This window comes from Eublepharis macularius, chromosome 12 (genome assembly GCF_028583425.1).
Source record: "Eublepharis macularius isolate TG4126 chromosome 12, MPM_Emac_v1.0, whole genome shotgun sequence".
Classification (NCBI taxonomy): Eukaryota; Metazoa; Chordata; class Lepidosauria; order Squamata; family Eublepharidae; genus Eublepharis; species Eublepharis macularius.
Window position 1 is genome coordinate 59,654,744 of NC_072801.1, and position 16,573 is coordinate 59,671,316.

The 16,573-nt window shown below is 48.8% G+C and overlaps 1 protein-coding gene across 1 annotated transcript in view; it reads left to right on the top strand.

Annotated features, from left to right (window-relative positions):
* The window catches only part of LOC129339512 (uncharacterized short-chain type dehydrogenase/reductase y4vI-like), a 50,914-nt gene that overhangs the window by 516 nt on the left and 33,825 nt on the right, over positions 1 to 16,573 (top strand). Inside the window, exons 2-8 of the mRNA XM_054994092.1 lie at positions 2,019 to 2,063; positions 3,424 to 3,524; positions 4,645 to 4,711; positions 5,579 to 5,667; positions 6,045 to 6,149; positions 6,931 to 6,998; positions 8,126 to 8,222. Coding sequence (XP_054850067.1) covers positions 2,019 to 2,063; positions 3,424 to 3,524; positions 4,645 to 4,711; positions 5,579 to 5,667; positions 6,045 to 6,149; positions 6,931 to 6,998; positions 8,126 to 8,222 — 572 coding nt within the window. The remainder of the gene's footprint in view (positions 1 to 2,018; positions 2,064 to 3,423; positions 3,525 to 4,644; positions 4,712 to 5,578; positions 5,668 to 6,044; positions 6,150 to 6,930; positions 6,999 to 8,125; positions 8,223 to 16,573) is intronic.

The window sequence follows — 16,573 nt, forward strand, 5'->3', positions numbered from 1 at the left end:
CTTGTTGAATTTCAACCTGCCAGAATGCAAAGTGGTAATCGTACTTTAGGATCCTTTGTCTGACACTAGGACTGTGAAACTGTGGCTGGAGACCTTGAGTGTCGATATATCAGGAGTAAGAGTGCCAGTTTTTTGTGGATGGGTCTCACTGTTGGGGTAGGCTTTATCTGTTGAATTCCCACTGGTGAGGCTGCAATTAAACTTCAGGGGGGGGGATGAATGGCAGCCGTAGTGGTTTAAATAGAAGGAGCAAATGCAAAAAAAGACCAAACACCTATGCTCTTAAACTGTGTAGAAGAGACTCCCCCTCCACCAAGGTGCAGTTGAAAGAGATCTATTATTCTTATGTCCTCTCTGAGGGTTCCTGAGGATATTTGGTGGGCCAATGAAGGAAAGAGGATGCTCATCCGGGTGGCCCTTTAGAGGGCTCTTTACAGGGCTCTACTACTATTATATTTATTTTATTAATACCCCTCTTTCCTCCCCAAAATGGGACCTAAAATGGTTTACAACTTTCTCTGCTTCTCTATTTTACTCTTACAGCACCAACCCTGTGAGGTAGGTTAGGCTGAGAGTGTGGGACTGGCCCAAGGTCAACCAGCAAGCTTCCATAGCAGAGTGGGGATTTCAGCCTGGGGTCACCCATCACAAATGTAACACGGATGACAGCATCTTCCCATCTCTTCCCATCATCTGAAACACAATACACCGCAATGGACAGTTCGTAAATTCACCTGTCAGTCAGATGTTGTTAGAGCTTAATTAAGATCCCATTATCCAATGAAGAGAGACATATCCAAATAACCACACTCCCGTGGACATTTGCTGGGTGATCTTGGGGCAGTCACGCTGTTTCAGCCTCACCTCACAGAGTTGTTATTGTGAAGATGAAATGGAGAAAAGGAGAAGGAAGGAAGTCCCTTTGGGTCCCCCTTTCAGAGATAAGCCCAGGTATTAATGAAGTGAATGAGTAAACTGTAGGTCATTGTGTACAGAAATCAAACCAGCTGAAGAAAAATGAGGCCTAGAACAGTTCTGTCTGCCTCCTTTGTGCTATCTGGACACTGCTGTTTGCTCAGCTCCCAGGATGATCCGATCTGTGTGTGCGCGTGTGCATGCTTAACTTTTCCTCCCACCATTGTTGAGGCACTCTTGATGAGTGCTGATCAAAGATCCTGTCCGTCAGGCATGGTTTAGGGGTGGTTGTCAGGTAAAGCAAGGAAGACTTTACATTTCTTTTTCTAGGATAGAAGTTCTACCTGGGATATTGTTGGAGAACATTTATTTTTCTGTATATGAAAGTCAATTTAGAAAATAGAGCTGAGTATGTGCACATTTTAAAAAAAAAACTGTTAATCCTCAGCACCCAGAAAACTTGTTTATCCACGTATAATACAAATTTAGGACATTTGCAATGATGATTCTGCAAGGTGGTGTTTATTTCAACATAATGAAGTTTACTTTATAATCCCAACATATATTTTTTTTTGCATAAATGTAGTGGAAGGGTGACTTTACAGGTCACTCAGCCTGTTTCAAGTCCCGAGGTTTAGCCCTTGAGCATATTCTCAGGGCCAAGCTACACATGACGAATGACACTTGAACAGCAAGTGGATTGAGTGGAGGGCAAGTGAACAGGGAGAAATACACTTGCCATTCAAGTGTCATTCGTCATGTGTAGCTTGGCCCTCAGTTGCATTATCGAAAGAAGTCAGCTGGCAGAACATTTGAGGAAGTGGAATGCTCTCCCCCATAACAGGCAACAGGGCTTTGGGGAGGGCCTTTTCGTCTTTTCATTGAAAACAGTCTGGTGGTTTGTTTGTGGTTAGAAGATCTGTCTGTGGAAGGTTGCCCCTCCTGAGGCTCTTCTACCTGCAAAGTTTTTGTGAGTTTCTTTGAAGATTTTGAAGACTTAAATGATGGGAAAGTGAGTCTTGTAAACAAACAAACAAACATCTCTTGGTGTGTGCCAAGCCTCTGAGTTTTGTTTTCTGCTCGTTTCTTCCCTTGCCCTTCAGTTCGCCAAGGCGCCAAGGTGGTCTTCTGTTCCCAGGCATCTGAAGGTGAGTTAAGAACTGCTTTCCTCACCCCCATGATGGGTTCCCTTTAACTGCTTAAAAATGCCTCCTTTACAGTGAATTTTCTTGAGGAAGCTTACAAAGGAGAACTAAATAAAATCAGAAAGGCATATAAAACTGTTAATTAAAAAAATTACAAACACGGCAAGCTCATTACAAAAATTCAAAACAAGGATTAGTTGCCGCGAATGATTTATTTATTTATTCACTTATTATACCGCTTCTCTTAAGTTAAGGCTGCAGGCTAGAAGCTGACTATGAAAACAATTTCCAAAGTACAACCCCTTGTTTTTGAGAGCCAAGCTACAAGTGACGCCTTACACAGGTTGGACACTTGTCAGCTTACCTCAAGTTTTGATGGGAAATGTAGGCATCCTGGTCTTGCAGCTGCAATTGAGAGCCAAGCTGTAAAACCAGGACGCCTACATTTCCCATCAAAACTTGAGGTAAGCTGACAAGTGTCCAACCTGTGTAAGGCATCACTTGTAGCTTGACTCAAAGTCTAGATAAAAAGAACAGTTTTGGCTTGGTTAGGCTCAAGGGGAAAGGCATTCCACAGGTCTGGTGGCTACTCACCTCATCCATGCAGGCACAGAAAGCTAGGCTGGGGGTGGGGTGGACAATATTGGAGGACGAGCCTTTCAAGGACCCTGACTCTAAGCTATTTATGCCTTTGGAGTTAAGAACCATCCCTCTGTACTGATTCTGGCCAGGAATAGATAGGCAACTAGTAGGGAGCTCTGGGAAGAGATGATCCCTCTACCCAGCCCCTTGCCTTCTCCTGCTTCTGATATATATTAGGTTAGGAAATATACAGAAAATATGATGTTCAGGGTAGTAAGTAGAGGGAGAAGAGTAAGCTGAAATGATGAGATCAGGGCCAAAGTGGGAACTCCCATCTTCTGCTTCAAGCACCACAAGAGAAAGAAGGTAAGAAATGTTAAGTTCCGTTCATTGAGGAGCATGTAGAAAACACACACCAAGAGAAATACACATATGAGGGAAAGTAGGATTGTCAGACCTTTTCTGGCATCAATATCCTCATCAGTCATTAAATCCTTTCCCCCTGTCCAGTAAGCAACAGGAGACAGAACCTGCTTCCCCTTCCAAACAGACTGTATTTGTTTAATTTGGCAGCACTTCTAGCTTGCCTTTCTCCAAATAGAGAAAACAACAAACCAAGGGGAGGAATAATCTCAACACATTTAGCAAATGTGCTTGTGTGTATTTGGAGCTTGGGCACAATTGGAAGAACAGATCCATGATTAAATCAAAGGCTATGCGAAAAAAGAAAGGGATTGAAGATTTATTCCGCTGGCAACTGTTCTGTTCTATCCCCTTGCAGTGGAAACGGGCCACGCAATTCAGAGGGAGTTGCAGGATTCCGGGTGCCCAGGCGAAGCATATTTCCATGTCTGTGATGTCCGCAATGAAACAGAAATTAAGGTAGGCTAAAATTGGGTAATAAGTGGTGGGTCTTTGGGGGTTCTTCAGCATTTCCCTGAAATGTTCCTTCATGTCTTTACCCCAAACCATTCTTCTTAACTTCTTCTTAGTGAGAGATGCTGTAGCACAGTGATTAAGTGGTTCAGCTGTGAATCAGCACTCTACTGGTTCAAATCCCACTACTGCCATGAGCTTAGCAGGTGGCCTTGGGTAAGCCACTCCTCTCAGCCCCAGCTCCCCAGCTGCATTCTGGGGATAATAATAACACTAACTTGTCCACCGCTCTTGGTGAGTCAGTAATCTATCTAGAAGAGCAGTATATAAGCACAGTAGTAATAGTTGTTGTTGTTGTTGTTATTACTATTATTCTAATTCTCCATTGTTTGAATGGATTGTGATAACGTTCTTCTGGGGCTTCCATCTTTATTTATGGTCCTCTTTCATACGTTCTCTCTCACCTGCTGAGTTGTCTGCTAAAGTGCTTGCATAGGGTCCCACTTGCTTCTCCCATAAACTTTAAATTTCTAGTCTTCATTGTCATAGCACATCCTTCCCTTGACTGGTGCAAGAGGACAGGGTTCAGCTGTTGAGCACAAGCATTGCCTGTGGGCTCTGTCAGGTTGGAGGCAGCACCCGGTTCACACTTCCACTTCAACCAAATGCCTGAGCACCCTCTTTCCAAGCTGCAGCTGGCTTTGTCTCCCACTATACATTTATACCCTCTTCTTTGGTTGCTGCCAGCCTCTGCCCCATGCCACCACTCACCTGACTGGCAGGGGGGGAAGTTCCGGGAATGGGCCCGGGAGCTCTTCCTTGTCGCACAGAGAATGACATTATTCCTGGCACAACAAGGAAGATCTGTGGCATTCACGCATAAAGTAAGTTCCCTGCATGTACCCTGCATGACCCCCCCTGTTCTCTGGGTTGGGTGACCCTATTGGTTGATCCTCTCCTCTTTTCCCATTTGCTACCCATCCTTCTCTGTCTCACAGGGTGTCTCCCAGTGTTTCAAACAGGTTTGGCCAAGGGTAGTTCTAATGGTTTCTTGAACCTGAATGCTAGGACTCTCAATTCTGTTGTTATCCTTGCCCTGATCTCTCTCTATCCTCTGTTCCTGCAGAGGTTGATTTTGGTAACTGTAGAACGTTATGGATGCCTGGACTGCCTGGTGAACGCTGCCGGAGATGGTAAGTGAATTCCAAACTGTTGGGGTCAGAGAAGAATTTGGGATGGATACATCTGGGCGTGAGTGTGTTCTTTAAGTATGCAAAAGCCTGCATTGATGCATTCAAGAAAGGATTTGAGGAACAATTTGTGGATGTCTTTTGTGCAAGGAGGAAGAGAAAAAGATCCTGTAGGGAGCAGCAAGCTCTAGCTAGACTGGACATTAGGGGAGTGCCTTCTTTCTAAAGGGGTTTTCCCTTTTCTGTCTGCAGAATGATATTTTTAGGCTTCAAGATCTCTGCAGACTCTCACGAGCTAGAAAGCATTAGCTAGTCTCTTTGCTTCCAGTTTGTTGATTTTCTGTCCACTCTACTAATAGAAGCAAGAAAGCTTTTGTTACTCTTCATTGGTTCAGTGTCCTGGACGCTGCATGGCCATCCTGCCAATAGCAGTATCTTAGTAGGTGATTGTTTACAAAGAAACTAAAGAAATCACACTGTCCTAATGAAACAAAATATTTCTATAAAGCTCTTAGAACTCCCTTCCTTGAGGCCCCAAGTCTTCCACACTAACACTTTCTAAAGAAAATACTACCTTCTTTTAAATAATAATTAACTTTTGGACATTGCTCTTCCAGGATGTAGTGATGGCCATTAGTTCAAATGGAGAATTAGAAGTATTCATGGAGGATGGGTCCATCAATGCCAATTAGCCATGTTGATGAAACAAAACCTCAATAATAATTGTTTTAAAGTATTGCTTACCAGACAAACAAACATGAGACTCATCAGCATATTGTGGGACTGGGGATCTGTTCTCTTGTCTTTTGTGGATCCCGTCTCTGTGAAACTCACTACCGTTTTATATCCACTTGATCCTCTTGCAAACAGTTTATTCTGAAAAGATAGATGATGTGACTGCCCAAAGCTTCCGCAACCTCATGGAAATGAACGTTGTGAGCTATTTGTTAACATCAAAGGTGAGTGATTCTAATGTATAAGCGCTTTTCCTCTTCCCTGAGGGCAGCTGGCTTTCTCTAGAGCCTGAAAGTCGATTAGTGGAGTGGTATATGTTTTAGAAGTACAATGCTTTACCTGCTTATGCCAGATCTCTGGTGCCCAAACCAGAGTGACGGGGGAATGGCCATGGCTCAAACCAAGGACCTGCTTTGTACTCTAAGCATTCACCCTTACAATGTCCAGTTGCAAGAATTCCCACTAGATGTGCTGGAAAGGATCTCTGCCAATCAGCGCTTCTAAAGTAGTGGAATTAATGGTCTGATTCCAATATACAACATCTTATAAAATCTTTTTCTTGAGATCAGCCATACTGTTTCTCCTTATATTTTGTGTACAGTACGCACTGCCCTACTTACGGGAAACGAGAGGAAACATCATCAACCTTGCCTGTATTTGCGGTGTTATTGGGGCGAAGCATACTGTGTCAAATGTCACAAGCAAGGTAAGCCTGACCCAAAGACAGAATCAGTTGACGATGTTTTTGAACATTTCTGCTCTTGCGCCTTTAATAGTGACTTGACGGGCAGATGAAGGTTTTCACATCATGGAGGGCGACACTATCATGGGCTTTGAAAAGCTCCATCTGCTGGCTTTAATAAAATATGTTGCTGCTAAAGGCACCAGAGGAGGCCAGTTTGGTATTTTTCAGGTCAGTTGCGGATTCTCATACATGAGGCTAAACCCAGTCTCTCAACTGTAAAGATTTTATGGAATGTAGCTTTGCCTCCTTTTCATTAACAGACTCAGAAAAGTTCAATTAAACCTCAAAAGTGAAAATGTCCTACATCTTTCTCCTTTACATACTAAACCCAAGTAGGGTTGTCAACCACTTTGAGGGAAAAAAGGTCTCTCTCTTTAACAGAGGCATAATTGGAATGTTATTTACAAAGTGATATCATTTACCACCCAACTATGAAAAGTTTGGCCCTGAAGTAACTTATCCTGATGGAACAGAGCTTTTGGGGTAGGGTGATGACAGGTGCTGAAAGTCAATGCTGCCGGATGAGGAGTTCTTGTCCTACACACTGTATCTTGTCCTCATCAAGGTTGCCAACAGGCCTTGAGAAAAGTGTCCTGTCCCAAGAGAAGTGTTGTACCTGCTTGGATTGTAGACATTATTAGAAGAAACTTCTTTATGCTCATCAGACTGTAGTCAGAGGCACAAAAGAAGGCCAAGCCATTTCTGGTCAGTTGGCAACCCTAATTGTGCTTTTGTCTTGCAGGGTGCTGTGATTGCAATGACCAAAGCCCTGGCCATAGATGAGAGCAAATACGGAGTGCGAGTCAACAGGTAAAACTTATTATCTATACAGAATCCCTTCAGGGCACATAGCAGTTTGCAGAGGAGTATCAGGAAAGAAAAGCATGTCCTCCATATCCCCATGCCAGAAGTTTTAAGTTTAAGGTTTTTGCTAAACCAAAAAAAGAGACAATAGAAGGGGAAGATAAGGAATGGTAATGGGGAATTGGCATTCTCAGAGTGTAATGTCCAGACAATTGGGCTGGGATCACTTTCCAGAAAAGGTATAAGTAGTACGAAGTCCCCACATTCTTTTTTGTCTTTCAAATATTGTTTCTTATAAGAAGGATAACACAAGGAACAGATTCAGCTCAAAATACGATGACTTCTAGAATTACAACTTAAGAAGTGAAATCTGTTGTTTTCAAACCCAGTGGTATACTCTGGTTTTCCTTAAAGCTGTTCATAGGAAGTGTCTTTAAAGATGAATGTTCATATCAGTCTGTGTGATATCACCAAATCATGAAAACTATTGCACTGACAGATAGAGAATGTGGGAGGCATCTACTCATTCAGGGAATCTTTTCCAAGTATACAGAAAAGTACAGCTGTGTAAATCTACTAAAAGGAAAATAAGAAACAGGGTGGGGGATGGGGAGTGGTTACTCCAGCTTCAATGACAGCCAAATCTGCTCCATGCAGCCCAGGATTTAAAAAGCAGCTAAAGGAGAAAAAAGGGTAGGGGGAGAAATCAACCTACCTAATAACTTACAGATTTCCAGAAAAGATAACAGCCCTCCAGTGTTTCCTTGCAGTCCTGCACTTGGGGTAACCCTGTCCCTTTGGGTAATCTGTCCCTTTTAAAGAATTGCTTTAAGTTATTGCTACTGCTTTGTCTTCTTCCATAAACAAAGGATTTGGTAATTCTGCATTGGCTGAGATTGCAGAGGCTGCATTCCACTCCACATTTACCTGGGATGAATGAAGGAATAATTATGCATAGGGTTGTAGGGTGAATCAATTCACCTATTGTATTCAACTCTAAGATGGAAGTTAAATGTCTTTTTAGAAATACGAAAGACAATTCTTCAAAATTCATTCCTTTGGGAATATGTCTCTTGATATTTCAAGATGCCCCTGCCCTTCTTTTTTAAATTCCAAACTATTTTGAATTCTAGCCTCTCTCCAGGTAATATCTGGACTCCTTTGTCAGAAAAGATGGCTAATCAGTCACCAGATCCAGAGGCAGCAATCCAGGAAATCAAAGACCGCCAGGCAAGTGCATTGCAGGAAAACAGGAATGGCAGTGCTGCCTATCTGGCTCTGCCATCCTTAGGGCGGGGCCTGAAGTTCTCCCAGAATGACAACTACAGAGATCAGAGCCGGGAAAATATTGCAGCTCTGCATGTTAGGGGAAAGCAGAAGTCCTAGAGTGGCTGGCTACAGAGGGTGGATCCTCTTGGTCTTCTGTTTTTCCTATAGAAGAAGCATCCTTGCTGAACTCCCTTCCCAGGCACTGTGTCCTGATTTCCCAAATCAGAACTGGCAACCCTCACTCTACCATGCCCAGACCCAGATGGCCCAGCCTAGGCCAGTCTCAGAAGCCAAACTGGGGCAGCTCTGGTCTGTACTAGGATGGGACACCACCAAGAAAATCTAGAGTTGCTACCCAGAGGCAGGCAAAGATGTATCTATCTGAACACCTCTTTCCTTGAAAACCCTGCAAGGTCACCATAAATCAGCTGTGAATTGATAGCAAAAAAAAAAAAAAGTTCTACCAGATGTAAGATGGTAATAACAGGTAGGGTTGTGAATACACTGGTAGAAAAAAATGAAAGTCAGAATTCTGCAAAAAGGGAACTGCTAATAAATCCCTCCATGCTGAGATTTAGAGGTGGACATGAACAGCAATACGAACAAAAAAAAAGCCATGAACAGCCCGATCAGCTGTTCGCGAGCAAGCTGTTCGTGAGGCCCCGTTCCCGACGAACACGTGTTCGTTCCAAGCCCTGTTCGTGGTGTTCATCAGTAGGGATGTGCGTTTCGGCATTCAGAATGCCGAAAGAATGCCGAAACAAAAGTGTTTCGGCATTCTTCAAGAATCCCGAAACGTTTTGGGGAATGCCGAAACGTTTCGGGATTGCCGAAAGAAAAACCCGAAACGTTTCGGGATTCTTTCGGCATTCTTTCGGCATTCGAGAATCGCCATTTTGATTTTGCTAGCCGTTTGCCTTAGCAAGCGGCTAGCAAAATCCTGCTGGAAGCAAAGGCTTCCTGCAGGCTCTTAGAAGAGGGGAGGGGGGGAGAAGGAGTGAATCACTCACTCCTTCTGTCACCCCCCACCCCTCTTGCAAAGGAGGATAGGGAATCCTGCTTTGCCTTGCAAATGCAAGGTGCAAGCATTGCATTGCACTTTGCATTTGCAAAGCAGCAGAGATTCCCGCCAAAACTAACAGGTAGGGGAGGGGGAGCAGGAGGAGGGTGGCTCTTGGAGTGTGGGTGGGGAAAGGCAGGGGACTGGGGACTTTAGGAGTCACCAATCCCACTGCTGCATTCTCATGCCAGCCAATAGATTTAAATCTTTGGCTGAGGCTGCAGCAGGGGATTTAAATTTGGAGCAAGACTGTCTGGAACACTTCTGTTGCTGCTGCTGCTGAGCTGTGACCGAGAGAGGAGAAGAAGAGAGACTGCACCTGGAGCCTGGAGGACATCTGCCTGGAGGATCAACTGTGCTGGACATCCTGAGAGGACACCTGGTAGGCCTTTTTAAAATTTTTGTAAATTTTTTTGATGCTGGGCAATGTGCTGCTGTGGCCTGCCTCTGCAAAAAGGTGTTGCAGTTTATTCTTGGCATGGCCTGGGGGACAGGTTGGGCAGACAATGTTTGATGGTGGGGTGGGGGTTTCAGCATTGGTTGTTGTGCTTGCCTTCTTTAAGCTTGATCCACTGTTTTAAGATTAAAACAAGAGTGTGCCAGCTTTGGGCCTACACAGGCCAGAAGCCTTTCTTCTGGCTGGCTCTCACAGTTGTGCTCCACAATCTGGAATGGTGTGGCTTGCTTTTCTGTGTCTGGTCCCCTGCTTGCAAGGATTCCCAACAGGCTCCGTCCTGATCAACTGTGCCAGCCTGTGGGCCACACACAGGTATGGCCTGGGGGACAGGTTGGGCAGACAATGTTTGATGGTGGGGGGGGGGGGGTTCAGCATTGGTTGTTGTGCTTGCCTTCTTTAAGCTTGATCCACTGTTTTAAGATTAAAACCAGAGTGTGCCAGCTTTGGGCCTACACAGGCCAGAAGCCTTTCTTCTGGCTGGCTCTCACAGTTGTGCTTCACAATCTGGAATGGTGTGGCTTGCTTTTCTGTGTCTGGTCCCCTGCTTGCAAGGATTCCCAACAGGCTCCGTCCTGATCAACTGTGCCAGCCTGTGGGCCACACACAGGTATGGCCTGGGGGACAGGTTGGGCAGACAATGTTTGATGGTGGGGGGGGGGGGGGTTCAGCATTGGTTGTTGTGCTTGCCTTCTTTAAGCTTGATCCACTGTTTTAAGATTAAAACCAGAGTGTGCCAGCTTTGGGCCTACACAGGCCAGAAGCCTTTCTTCTGGCTGGCTCTCACAGTTGTGCTTCACAATCTGGAATGGTGTGGCTTGCTTTTCTGTGTCTGGTCCCCTGCTTGCAAGGATTCCCAACAGGCTCCGTCCTGATCAACTGTGCCAGCCTGTGGGCCACACACAGGTATGGCCTGGGGGACAGGTTGGGCAGACAATGTTTGATGGTGGGGGGGGGGGGTTCAGCATTGGTTGTTGTGCTTGCCTTCTTTAAGCTTGATCCACTGTTTTAAGATTAAAACCAGAGTGTGCCAGCTTTGGGCCTACACAGGCCAGAAGCCTTTCTTCTGGCTGGCTCTCACAGTTGTGCTTCACAATCTGGAATGGTGTGGCTTGCTTTTCTGTGTCTGGTCCCCTGCTTGCAAGGATTCCCAACAGGCTCCGTCCTGATCAACTGTGCCAGCCTGTGGGCCACACACAGGTATGGCCTGGGGGACAGGTTGGGCAGACAATGTTTGATGGTGGGGGGGGGGGGTTCAGCATTGGTTGTTGTGCTTGCCTTCTTTAAGCTTGATCCACTGTTTTAAGATTAAAACCAGAGTGTGCCAGCTTTGGGCCTACACAGGCCAGAAGCCTTTCTTCTGGCTGGCTCTCACAGTTGTGCTTCACAATCTGGAATGGTGTGGCTTGCTTTTCTGTGTCTGGTCCCCTGCTTGCAAGGATTCCCAACAGGCTCCGTCCTGATCAACTGTGCCAGCCTGTGGGCCACACACAGGTATGGCCTGGGGGACAGGTTGGGCAGACAATGTTTGATGGTGGGGGGGGGGGGGGTTCAGCATTGGTTGTTGTGCTTGCCTTCTTTAAGCTTGATCCACTGTTTTAAGATTAAAACCAGAGTGTGCCAGCTTCGGGCCTACACAGGCCAGAAGCCTTTCTTCTGGCTGGCTCTCACAGTTGTGCTTCACAATCTGGAATGGTGTGGCTTGCTTTTCTGTGTCTGGTCCCCTGCTTGCAAGGATTCCCAACAGGCTCCGTCCTGATCAACTGTGCCAGCCTGTGGGCCACACACAGGTATGGCCTGGGGGACAGGTTGGGCAGACAATGTTTGATGGTGGGGGGGGGGGGGGTTCAGCATTGGTTGTTGTGCTTGCCTTCTTTAAGCTTGATCCACTGTTTTAAGATTAAAACCAGAGTGTGCCAGCTTTGGGCCTACACAGGCCAGAAGCCTTTCTTCTGGCTGGCTCTCACAGTTGTGCTTCACAATCTGGAATGGTGTGGCTTGCTTTTCTGTGTCTGGTCCCCTGCTTGCAAGGATTCCCAACAGGCTCCGTCCTGATCAACTGTGCCAGCCTGTGGGCCACACACAGGTATGCTGCTTTGGCCAAGGTAACCCTTTTTGGTTGCTGGCCTGGCACTCACAGTTGTGCTCCACAATCTGGAATGGTGTGGCTTGCGTTTCTGTGTCTGGTCCCCTGCTTGCAAGGATTCCCAACAGGCTCCGTCCTGATCAACTGTGCCAGCCTTCGGCCCACACACAGGCCTGCTGCTCCGGCTTTGGTAACCCTTCCCGTTTGCTGGCCTGGCACTCACTGTTTTGCTTCACATTCAGGTTGTTTATCGTTGGTGGACCTCTTCTGGACTGGACTGCACTTGGTGGACATCGGCCTGCAGATCTCTGCGTGGAGGATCAACATTGCTGGACATCTGCACTGGTGGACTGGTAGGGTTGTTGTTAAATTTGGTTTTTGAGCTTATGTCTGCTGCTGTGCCTACCTGCGAGCATATGCTTTGGCTCTGTCTTTATGGCTTGGGCCGGGGGGGGGGCATTTTCTGGTTGGGCAAGAGGATATTGTTTGGGGGTTAGGGGGGCCAGCATTGATCGCAGTGCCTGCTTTCTTTCATGTTTCATTTTTCAAGTTTGAGTGTGGGGTGGGCATGAACTGCTGTTTCACAGGACTAAAAAATGAGTGTGCCAGCTTCTGGCCTGCACAGGCCAGAAGCTCTGCTGGGTGGATGTGTTTTGTTTTGCTGCTGGTTGGCCCTAGCCTTTAAGGGGGGGGGGCTGACTTGGCTTGTGCAACGGGGCCTTGAATTTTGGGGTTGCGTGTGCGGCGTGTGGTGTTGACTCTGCTAACATTTCCAATTTTCTTGACAGCATCGTGGAGGAGAGGAGGACCAGCTGCAAGACCGCCTGAACATCGCTGGACTGCAGGACTGGTGTTACTGTGAGCGAGTCCGGGTTCACATTTGGGTGGCCTTGGGGGTGGGTTCTTGCTAGCTTGGGAGGGGGGAGGCTCATCTTCAAAACACCACATCCACACCCCACACCGACATACCACAGATACATCGGTCCCGCTAAATAGTGTCTCTTAGGTAGGTAGGCCAGTTGGTAGGTGATCAGTGGATAATTGCCCTCAACATAATTATTAGGGAAACCGAGCCTAGCTTTTTTTAAAAAACTAAATAGGGACTCAGCAGGGAAAGCATTAGTGAGTGAGTGTTAGGTTTGAATTCTATATATATATATATATATATATAAAAATTTGTAATAGCTGTCAATAGGCTTCCCATTAGTGCCCCCATAACTAGGGTTCCACTGCCCATCTCTGGCACCCGTGGTGGTGCCAGGCCGGCCCGGGCATACTAGTGTGTGAGTGTTTAAGGCTTTGTCACCTGTTATTGGGGTTTAGGGCCAGCTCAATTCCAGAGGAATTCAGCTGATTGGCAGGCTCAGGTTCCCTGACATAAATAGGGTTGCTTAAAAAGGCACTTGATTGTTCATCTCCAAGTCACAGAGCCACTAGAAGCACAGATTTAGAGCAGGTTAGTTAGGTCTTGAAAACAAAGTTGACCTTTGTTTTCTAAATCTTTTCTGATTAGTTAGGGTTGAATTTGGGAGGGGAAAGTATGTCGGAGAGGAAAGCAGAGAGGGGCCCCGGGGGAAAGGCTAGGGAGAAATCTAGAGGGGAGGAGGGGAGGGGGAGGGGGACTGCTGCGGCAGCCCCTCCATCTGAGCGGAGGAGGCCCTCCCCTGCGCTGCTGCTGTTCACCAGCCTGGCTTCTGGTGACAGGAAGAGGGTTCGCAAGACTCTCTTTCCTGAGGCAGCTGCTGGAGGGCCACCCCCAACCCGGGTGCGTGAGGCAGGGGCTGGCACTGGGCAGGGGCCTGCTGCTGAGGCTCCTCCTCCTCCAGTGGTTGCGAGCCAGCTGCTGGAGGAGGGGCAGCATGTGGTGTCTCCTGGGATGGGCGCGGAGCACATGACTTTCCCTGCGCTCCCGCTCACCCCAGGAACCCGGAGGATGTTGGAGGAACTGCCCGTGAGACCCCCCCTGGGGCGGTCCACCCCAGTTTCCTCTGAGGCCAGCAGCAGGCCTCTCGCGGCTGTGCAGGAGGAGAGGACGCGGGAGGAAGAGGCAGAGACTGTGGTGGAAGAGCCCACATCTCTGCCCCTTCAGCCTCGTCCATCCCCACCTGCCCGGCCGAGAGTGGGACACGGTGTGTCCGGCCAGAGCACCTCACAGGAGGTGCCGCAGGGTGGTCCCGAACGCGCTTCTCCTGGGAAGCGTGGGATGCCCTTTTCCTCCGAAATCTGGAAGCACTTCCAGACAACGGAGGATCCCCGAGCAGCCCTGTGCCTGCATTGTAGGCAGCGCGTCAGCCGTGGCAAAGATGTGTGGCATCTCTCCACGTCTGGGATGAGGTACCATATGAAGAGGCACCACCAGGCGGTGCTTCTTCGGGAGGAGGGTTCGAGTGGCGCCGCACGGCCGCCAGCTAGCCAGAAGGAGGCAGGCTCCTCTGGTGCTCTCCCCCCAAGGGTACCTGCAGGAAAGGGACGCCAAGCCTCTCTCCCGGAGATGCTTGGTATGCAGGGCACTAGTGTGCCCAGAGAGGGGATCCGGAGGGCGAGCAGGCGCATCACGCGCCACATCGTCAACATGATAGCAGTGGATGGGCAACCGTATTCCGTAGTTGAAGACTTCGGCTTCTCAGGGCTGCTCCAAGATTGCTTTCCCTGGTACGCCGTCCCTGCTCGCACGTCGTTGAGCAGATCGGTGGTGCCCTCGTTTTACAGGGCTGCCAGGGATCATGTGAAGGCACAGCTGTCCCGGGTTGCCGGGAGAACTGTGCACTTCACATCGGACATCTGGACCTGCCCAAGTGTGCAGCAAGCGTACCTCTCGCTTACTGCTCACTGGTGGGAACCCGAGTCGGTTCTGGGTGGGGGCCGGGGGGAGGTGCCTAGCACAGCTAGACAGGGAAGGATGCGAGACCGCCAGGCCGGCTACTGCAAGGCCTTGCTTCACGCCGAGGTGCTCGACGTGTCCCACACGGCGGAGAACATCGCTGCCACCTTAAGGAGACAGTTGGACGAGTGGATAGGCCAGGGACCCGCCACCGTGGGATGCATGGTGACGGACGGTGGCAAGAACATGAGGGCAGCGGCGCATCTAGTGAGCCGAGAGAGCGTCTACTGTGCCGCTCACAAGCTTCACCTAGTGGTGAGAGATGCGCTGGGGTTGGGCTCCTCGAAGGAACCCGTGGATACCCGGACCCGTGAACTCCAGTTACTTGTCCAGAAATGTCGGAGGCTCACGGGTCACTTCTCGCGCAGCGTGAAGGCCACGCACGAACTGCGCCAGACACAGGTCAGGACAGGTGTGCCAGAGCATGCTCTGATCACTGACGTCAGCACTCGCTGGAACTCCACCTGCGCCATGCTTGAGCGCTTGGTGGAGCAGCAGGCCGCACTCCACGCGTGGCTCTCCGAGCACCGCGGTGCGAGTCAGGTGGGTGAGTTCAACCGGGAGGATTGGCTCACCATCACCCAGACAGTGGAGGTCCTGAAGCCCTTCAAGGACTTCACTGTGGCGGTCTCGTCAGACACGGCGACCCTCGGTCTGGTCATTCCCCTGGTGCACACGCTCCAGAGGAATCTGGTCACCCTTGCAGACCGGGTCGCGCCCCGTGCTGACCTTGTTCCAGCGGTGCGCGCATTAGTGAGAAGGCTGCAGCAGGGCATAGCTGCCAGGCTAACTCCTCTCACTAAGGAAGAGTCATACATGTTGGCGACCATGTGTGACCCGCGCATAAAGGGCACTTTCGCCGAGCGGGACGGGAACCTCACCCAAGCCAGAGACGGGCTCTGCTCTTGGGTGAGGCGCAGGCAGGCCAAGAGGGGACGCCTGTCGACAGGGGGGACGCAAGAGGGGCCCTGCCGTGCGGGTCCCTCTGACGCCCCCTCTGCGCAGGCCCCCCCCGAGGCCACCACCGGAGTGCCGATGGAGATGGAGATGCTCCGGTGGGCCCTCGTCCCCTCTGGGGTCGTGAGGACCGTGAGAGAGGATCCGGCGGAGGCGATGGTCAGGGACTACCTCGCGGAGCCCTGCGAGTCGCTCTCCACCGATCCACTCAGCTACTGGGCCAGGAAGGAGTCGGTCTGGCCGGACCTCTCCCTCGAGGCGCAGCGGCTGCTCTCATGCCCTCCGACGAGCGTGGAGAGCGAGCGCGTCTTTTCACATGCGGGCGACATTGTCGGCCCACATCGCACTCGCCTTCTCCCATGGAGAGTCGAGCAGTTGACCTTCCTGAAGGTCAACTCTCGCCTCTTCGATTTCTCAGGACTGGACTTCCAGAGTGACTGAGGTGAGCCCAACTTGTGGCCTGCATCCTCTATGAGTCCAATCCTTTGGAATCGCGCTCTCCCCTGTATAAAACCCTGTATATACAGTTAAAACCGGCCAGTAGAGGGAGGGTGGTTAGGAACCAGTGGCAAAGGGAAAACACCCAGCAATTTGAAAGCCCCCCCCCAGGGTATTCAAAACATCTCCCATCACTGAGACATACCCTGTGGGACCAAATTTATTATGAGAAATAATGCCCCAGAAACATGGATTGCTACTGGAGGGAGAAACAGGTTAGATAGGGATTGCTTAGGTGTTTTTATCAGATGAAATCCTTGTAAAAAAAAATTGTAGAAGAATTGTTGTACTGTTTTTTGAAAGTTGATGTTCCGTTCATGTAAAAAAAAGGAAAAAAAACCAAAAAAAAATGTTGTGATTATGTTTTTTAAAAGTT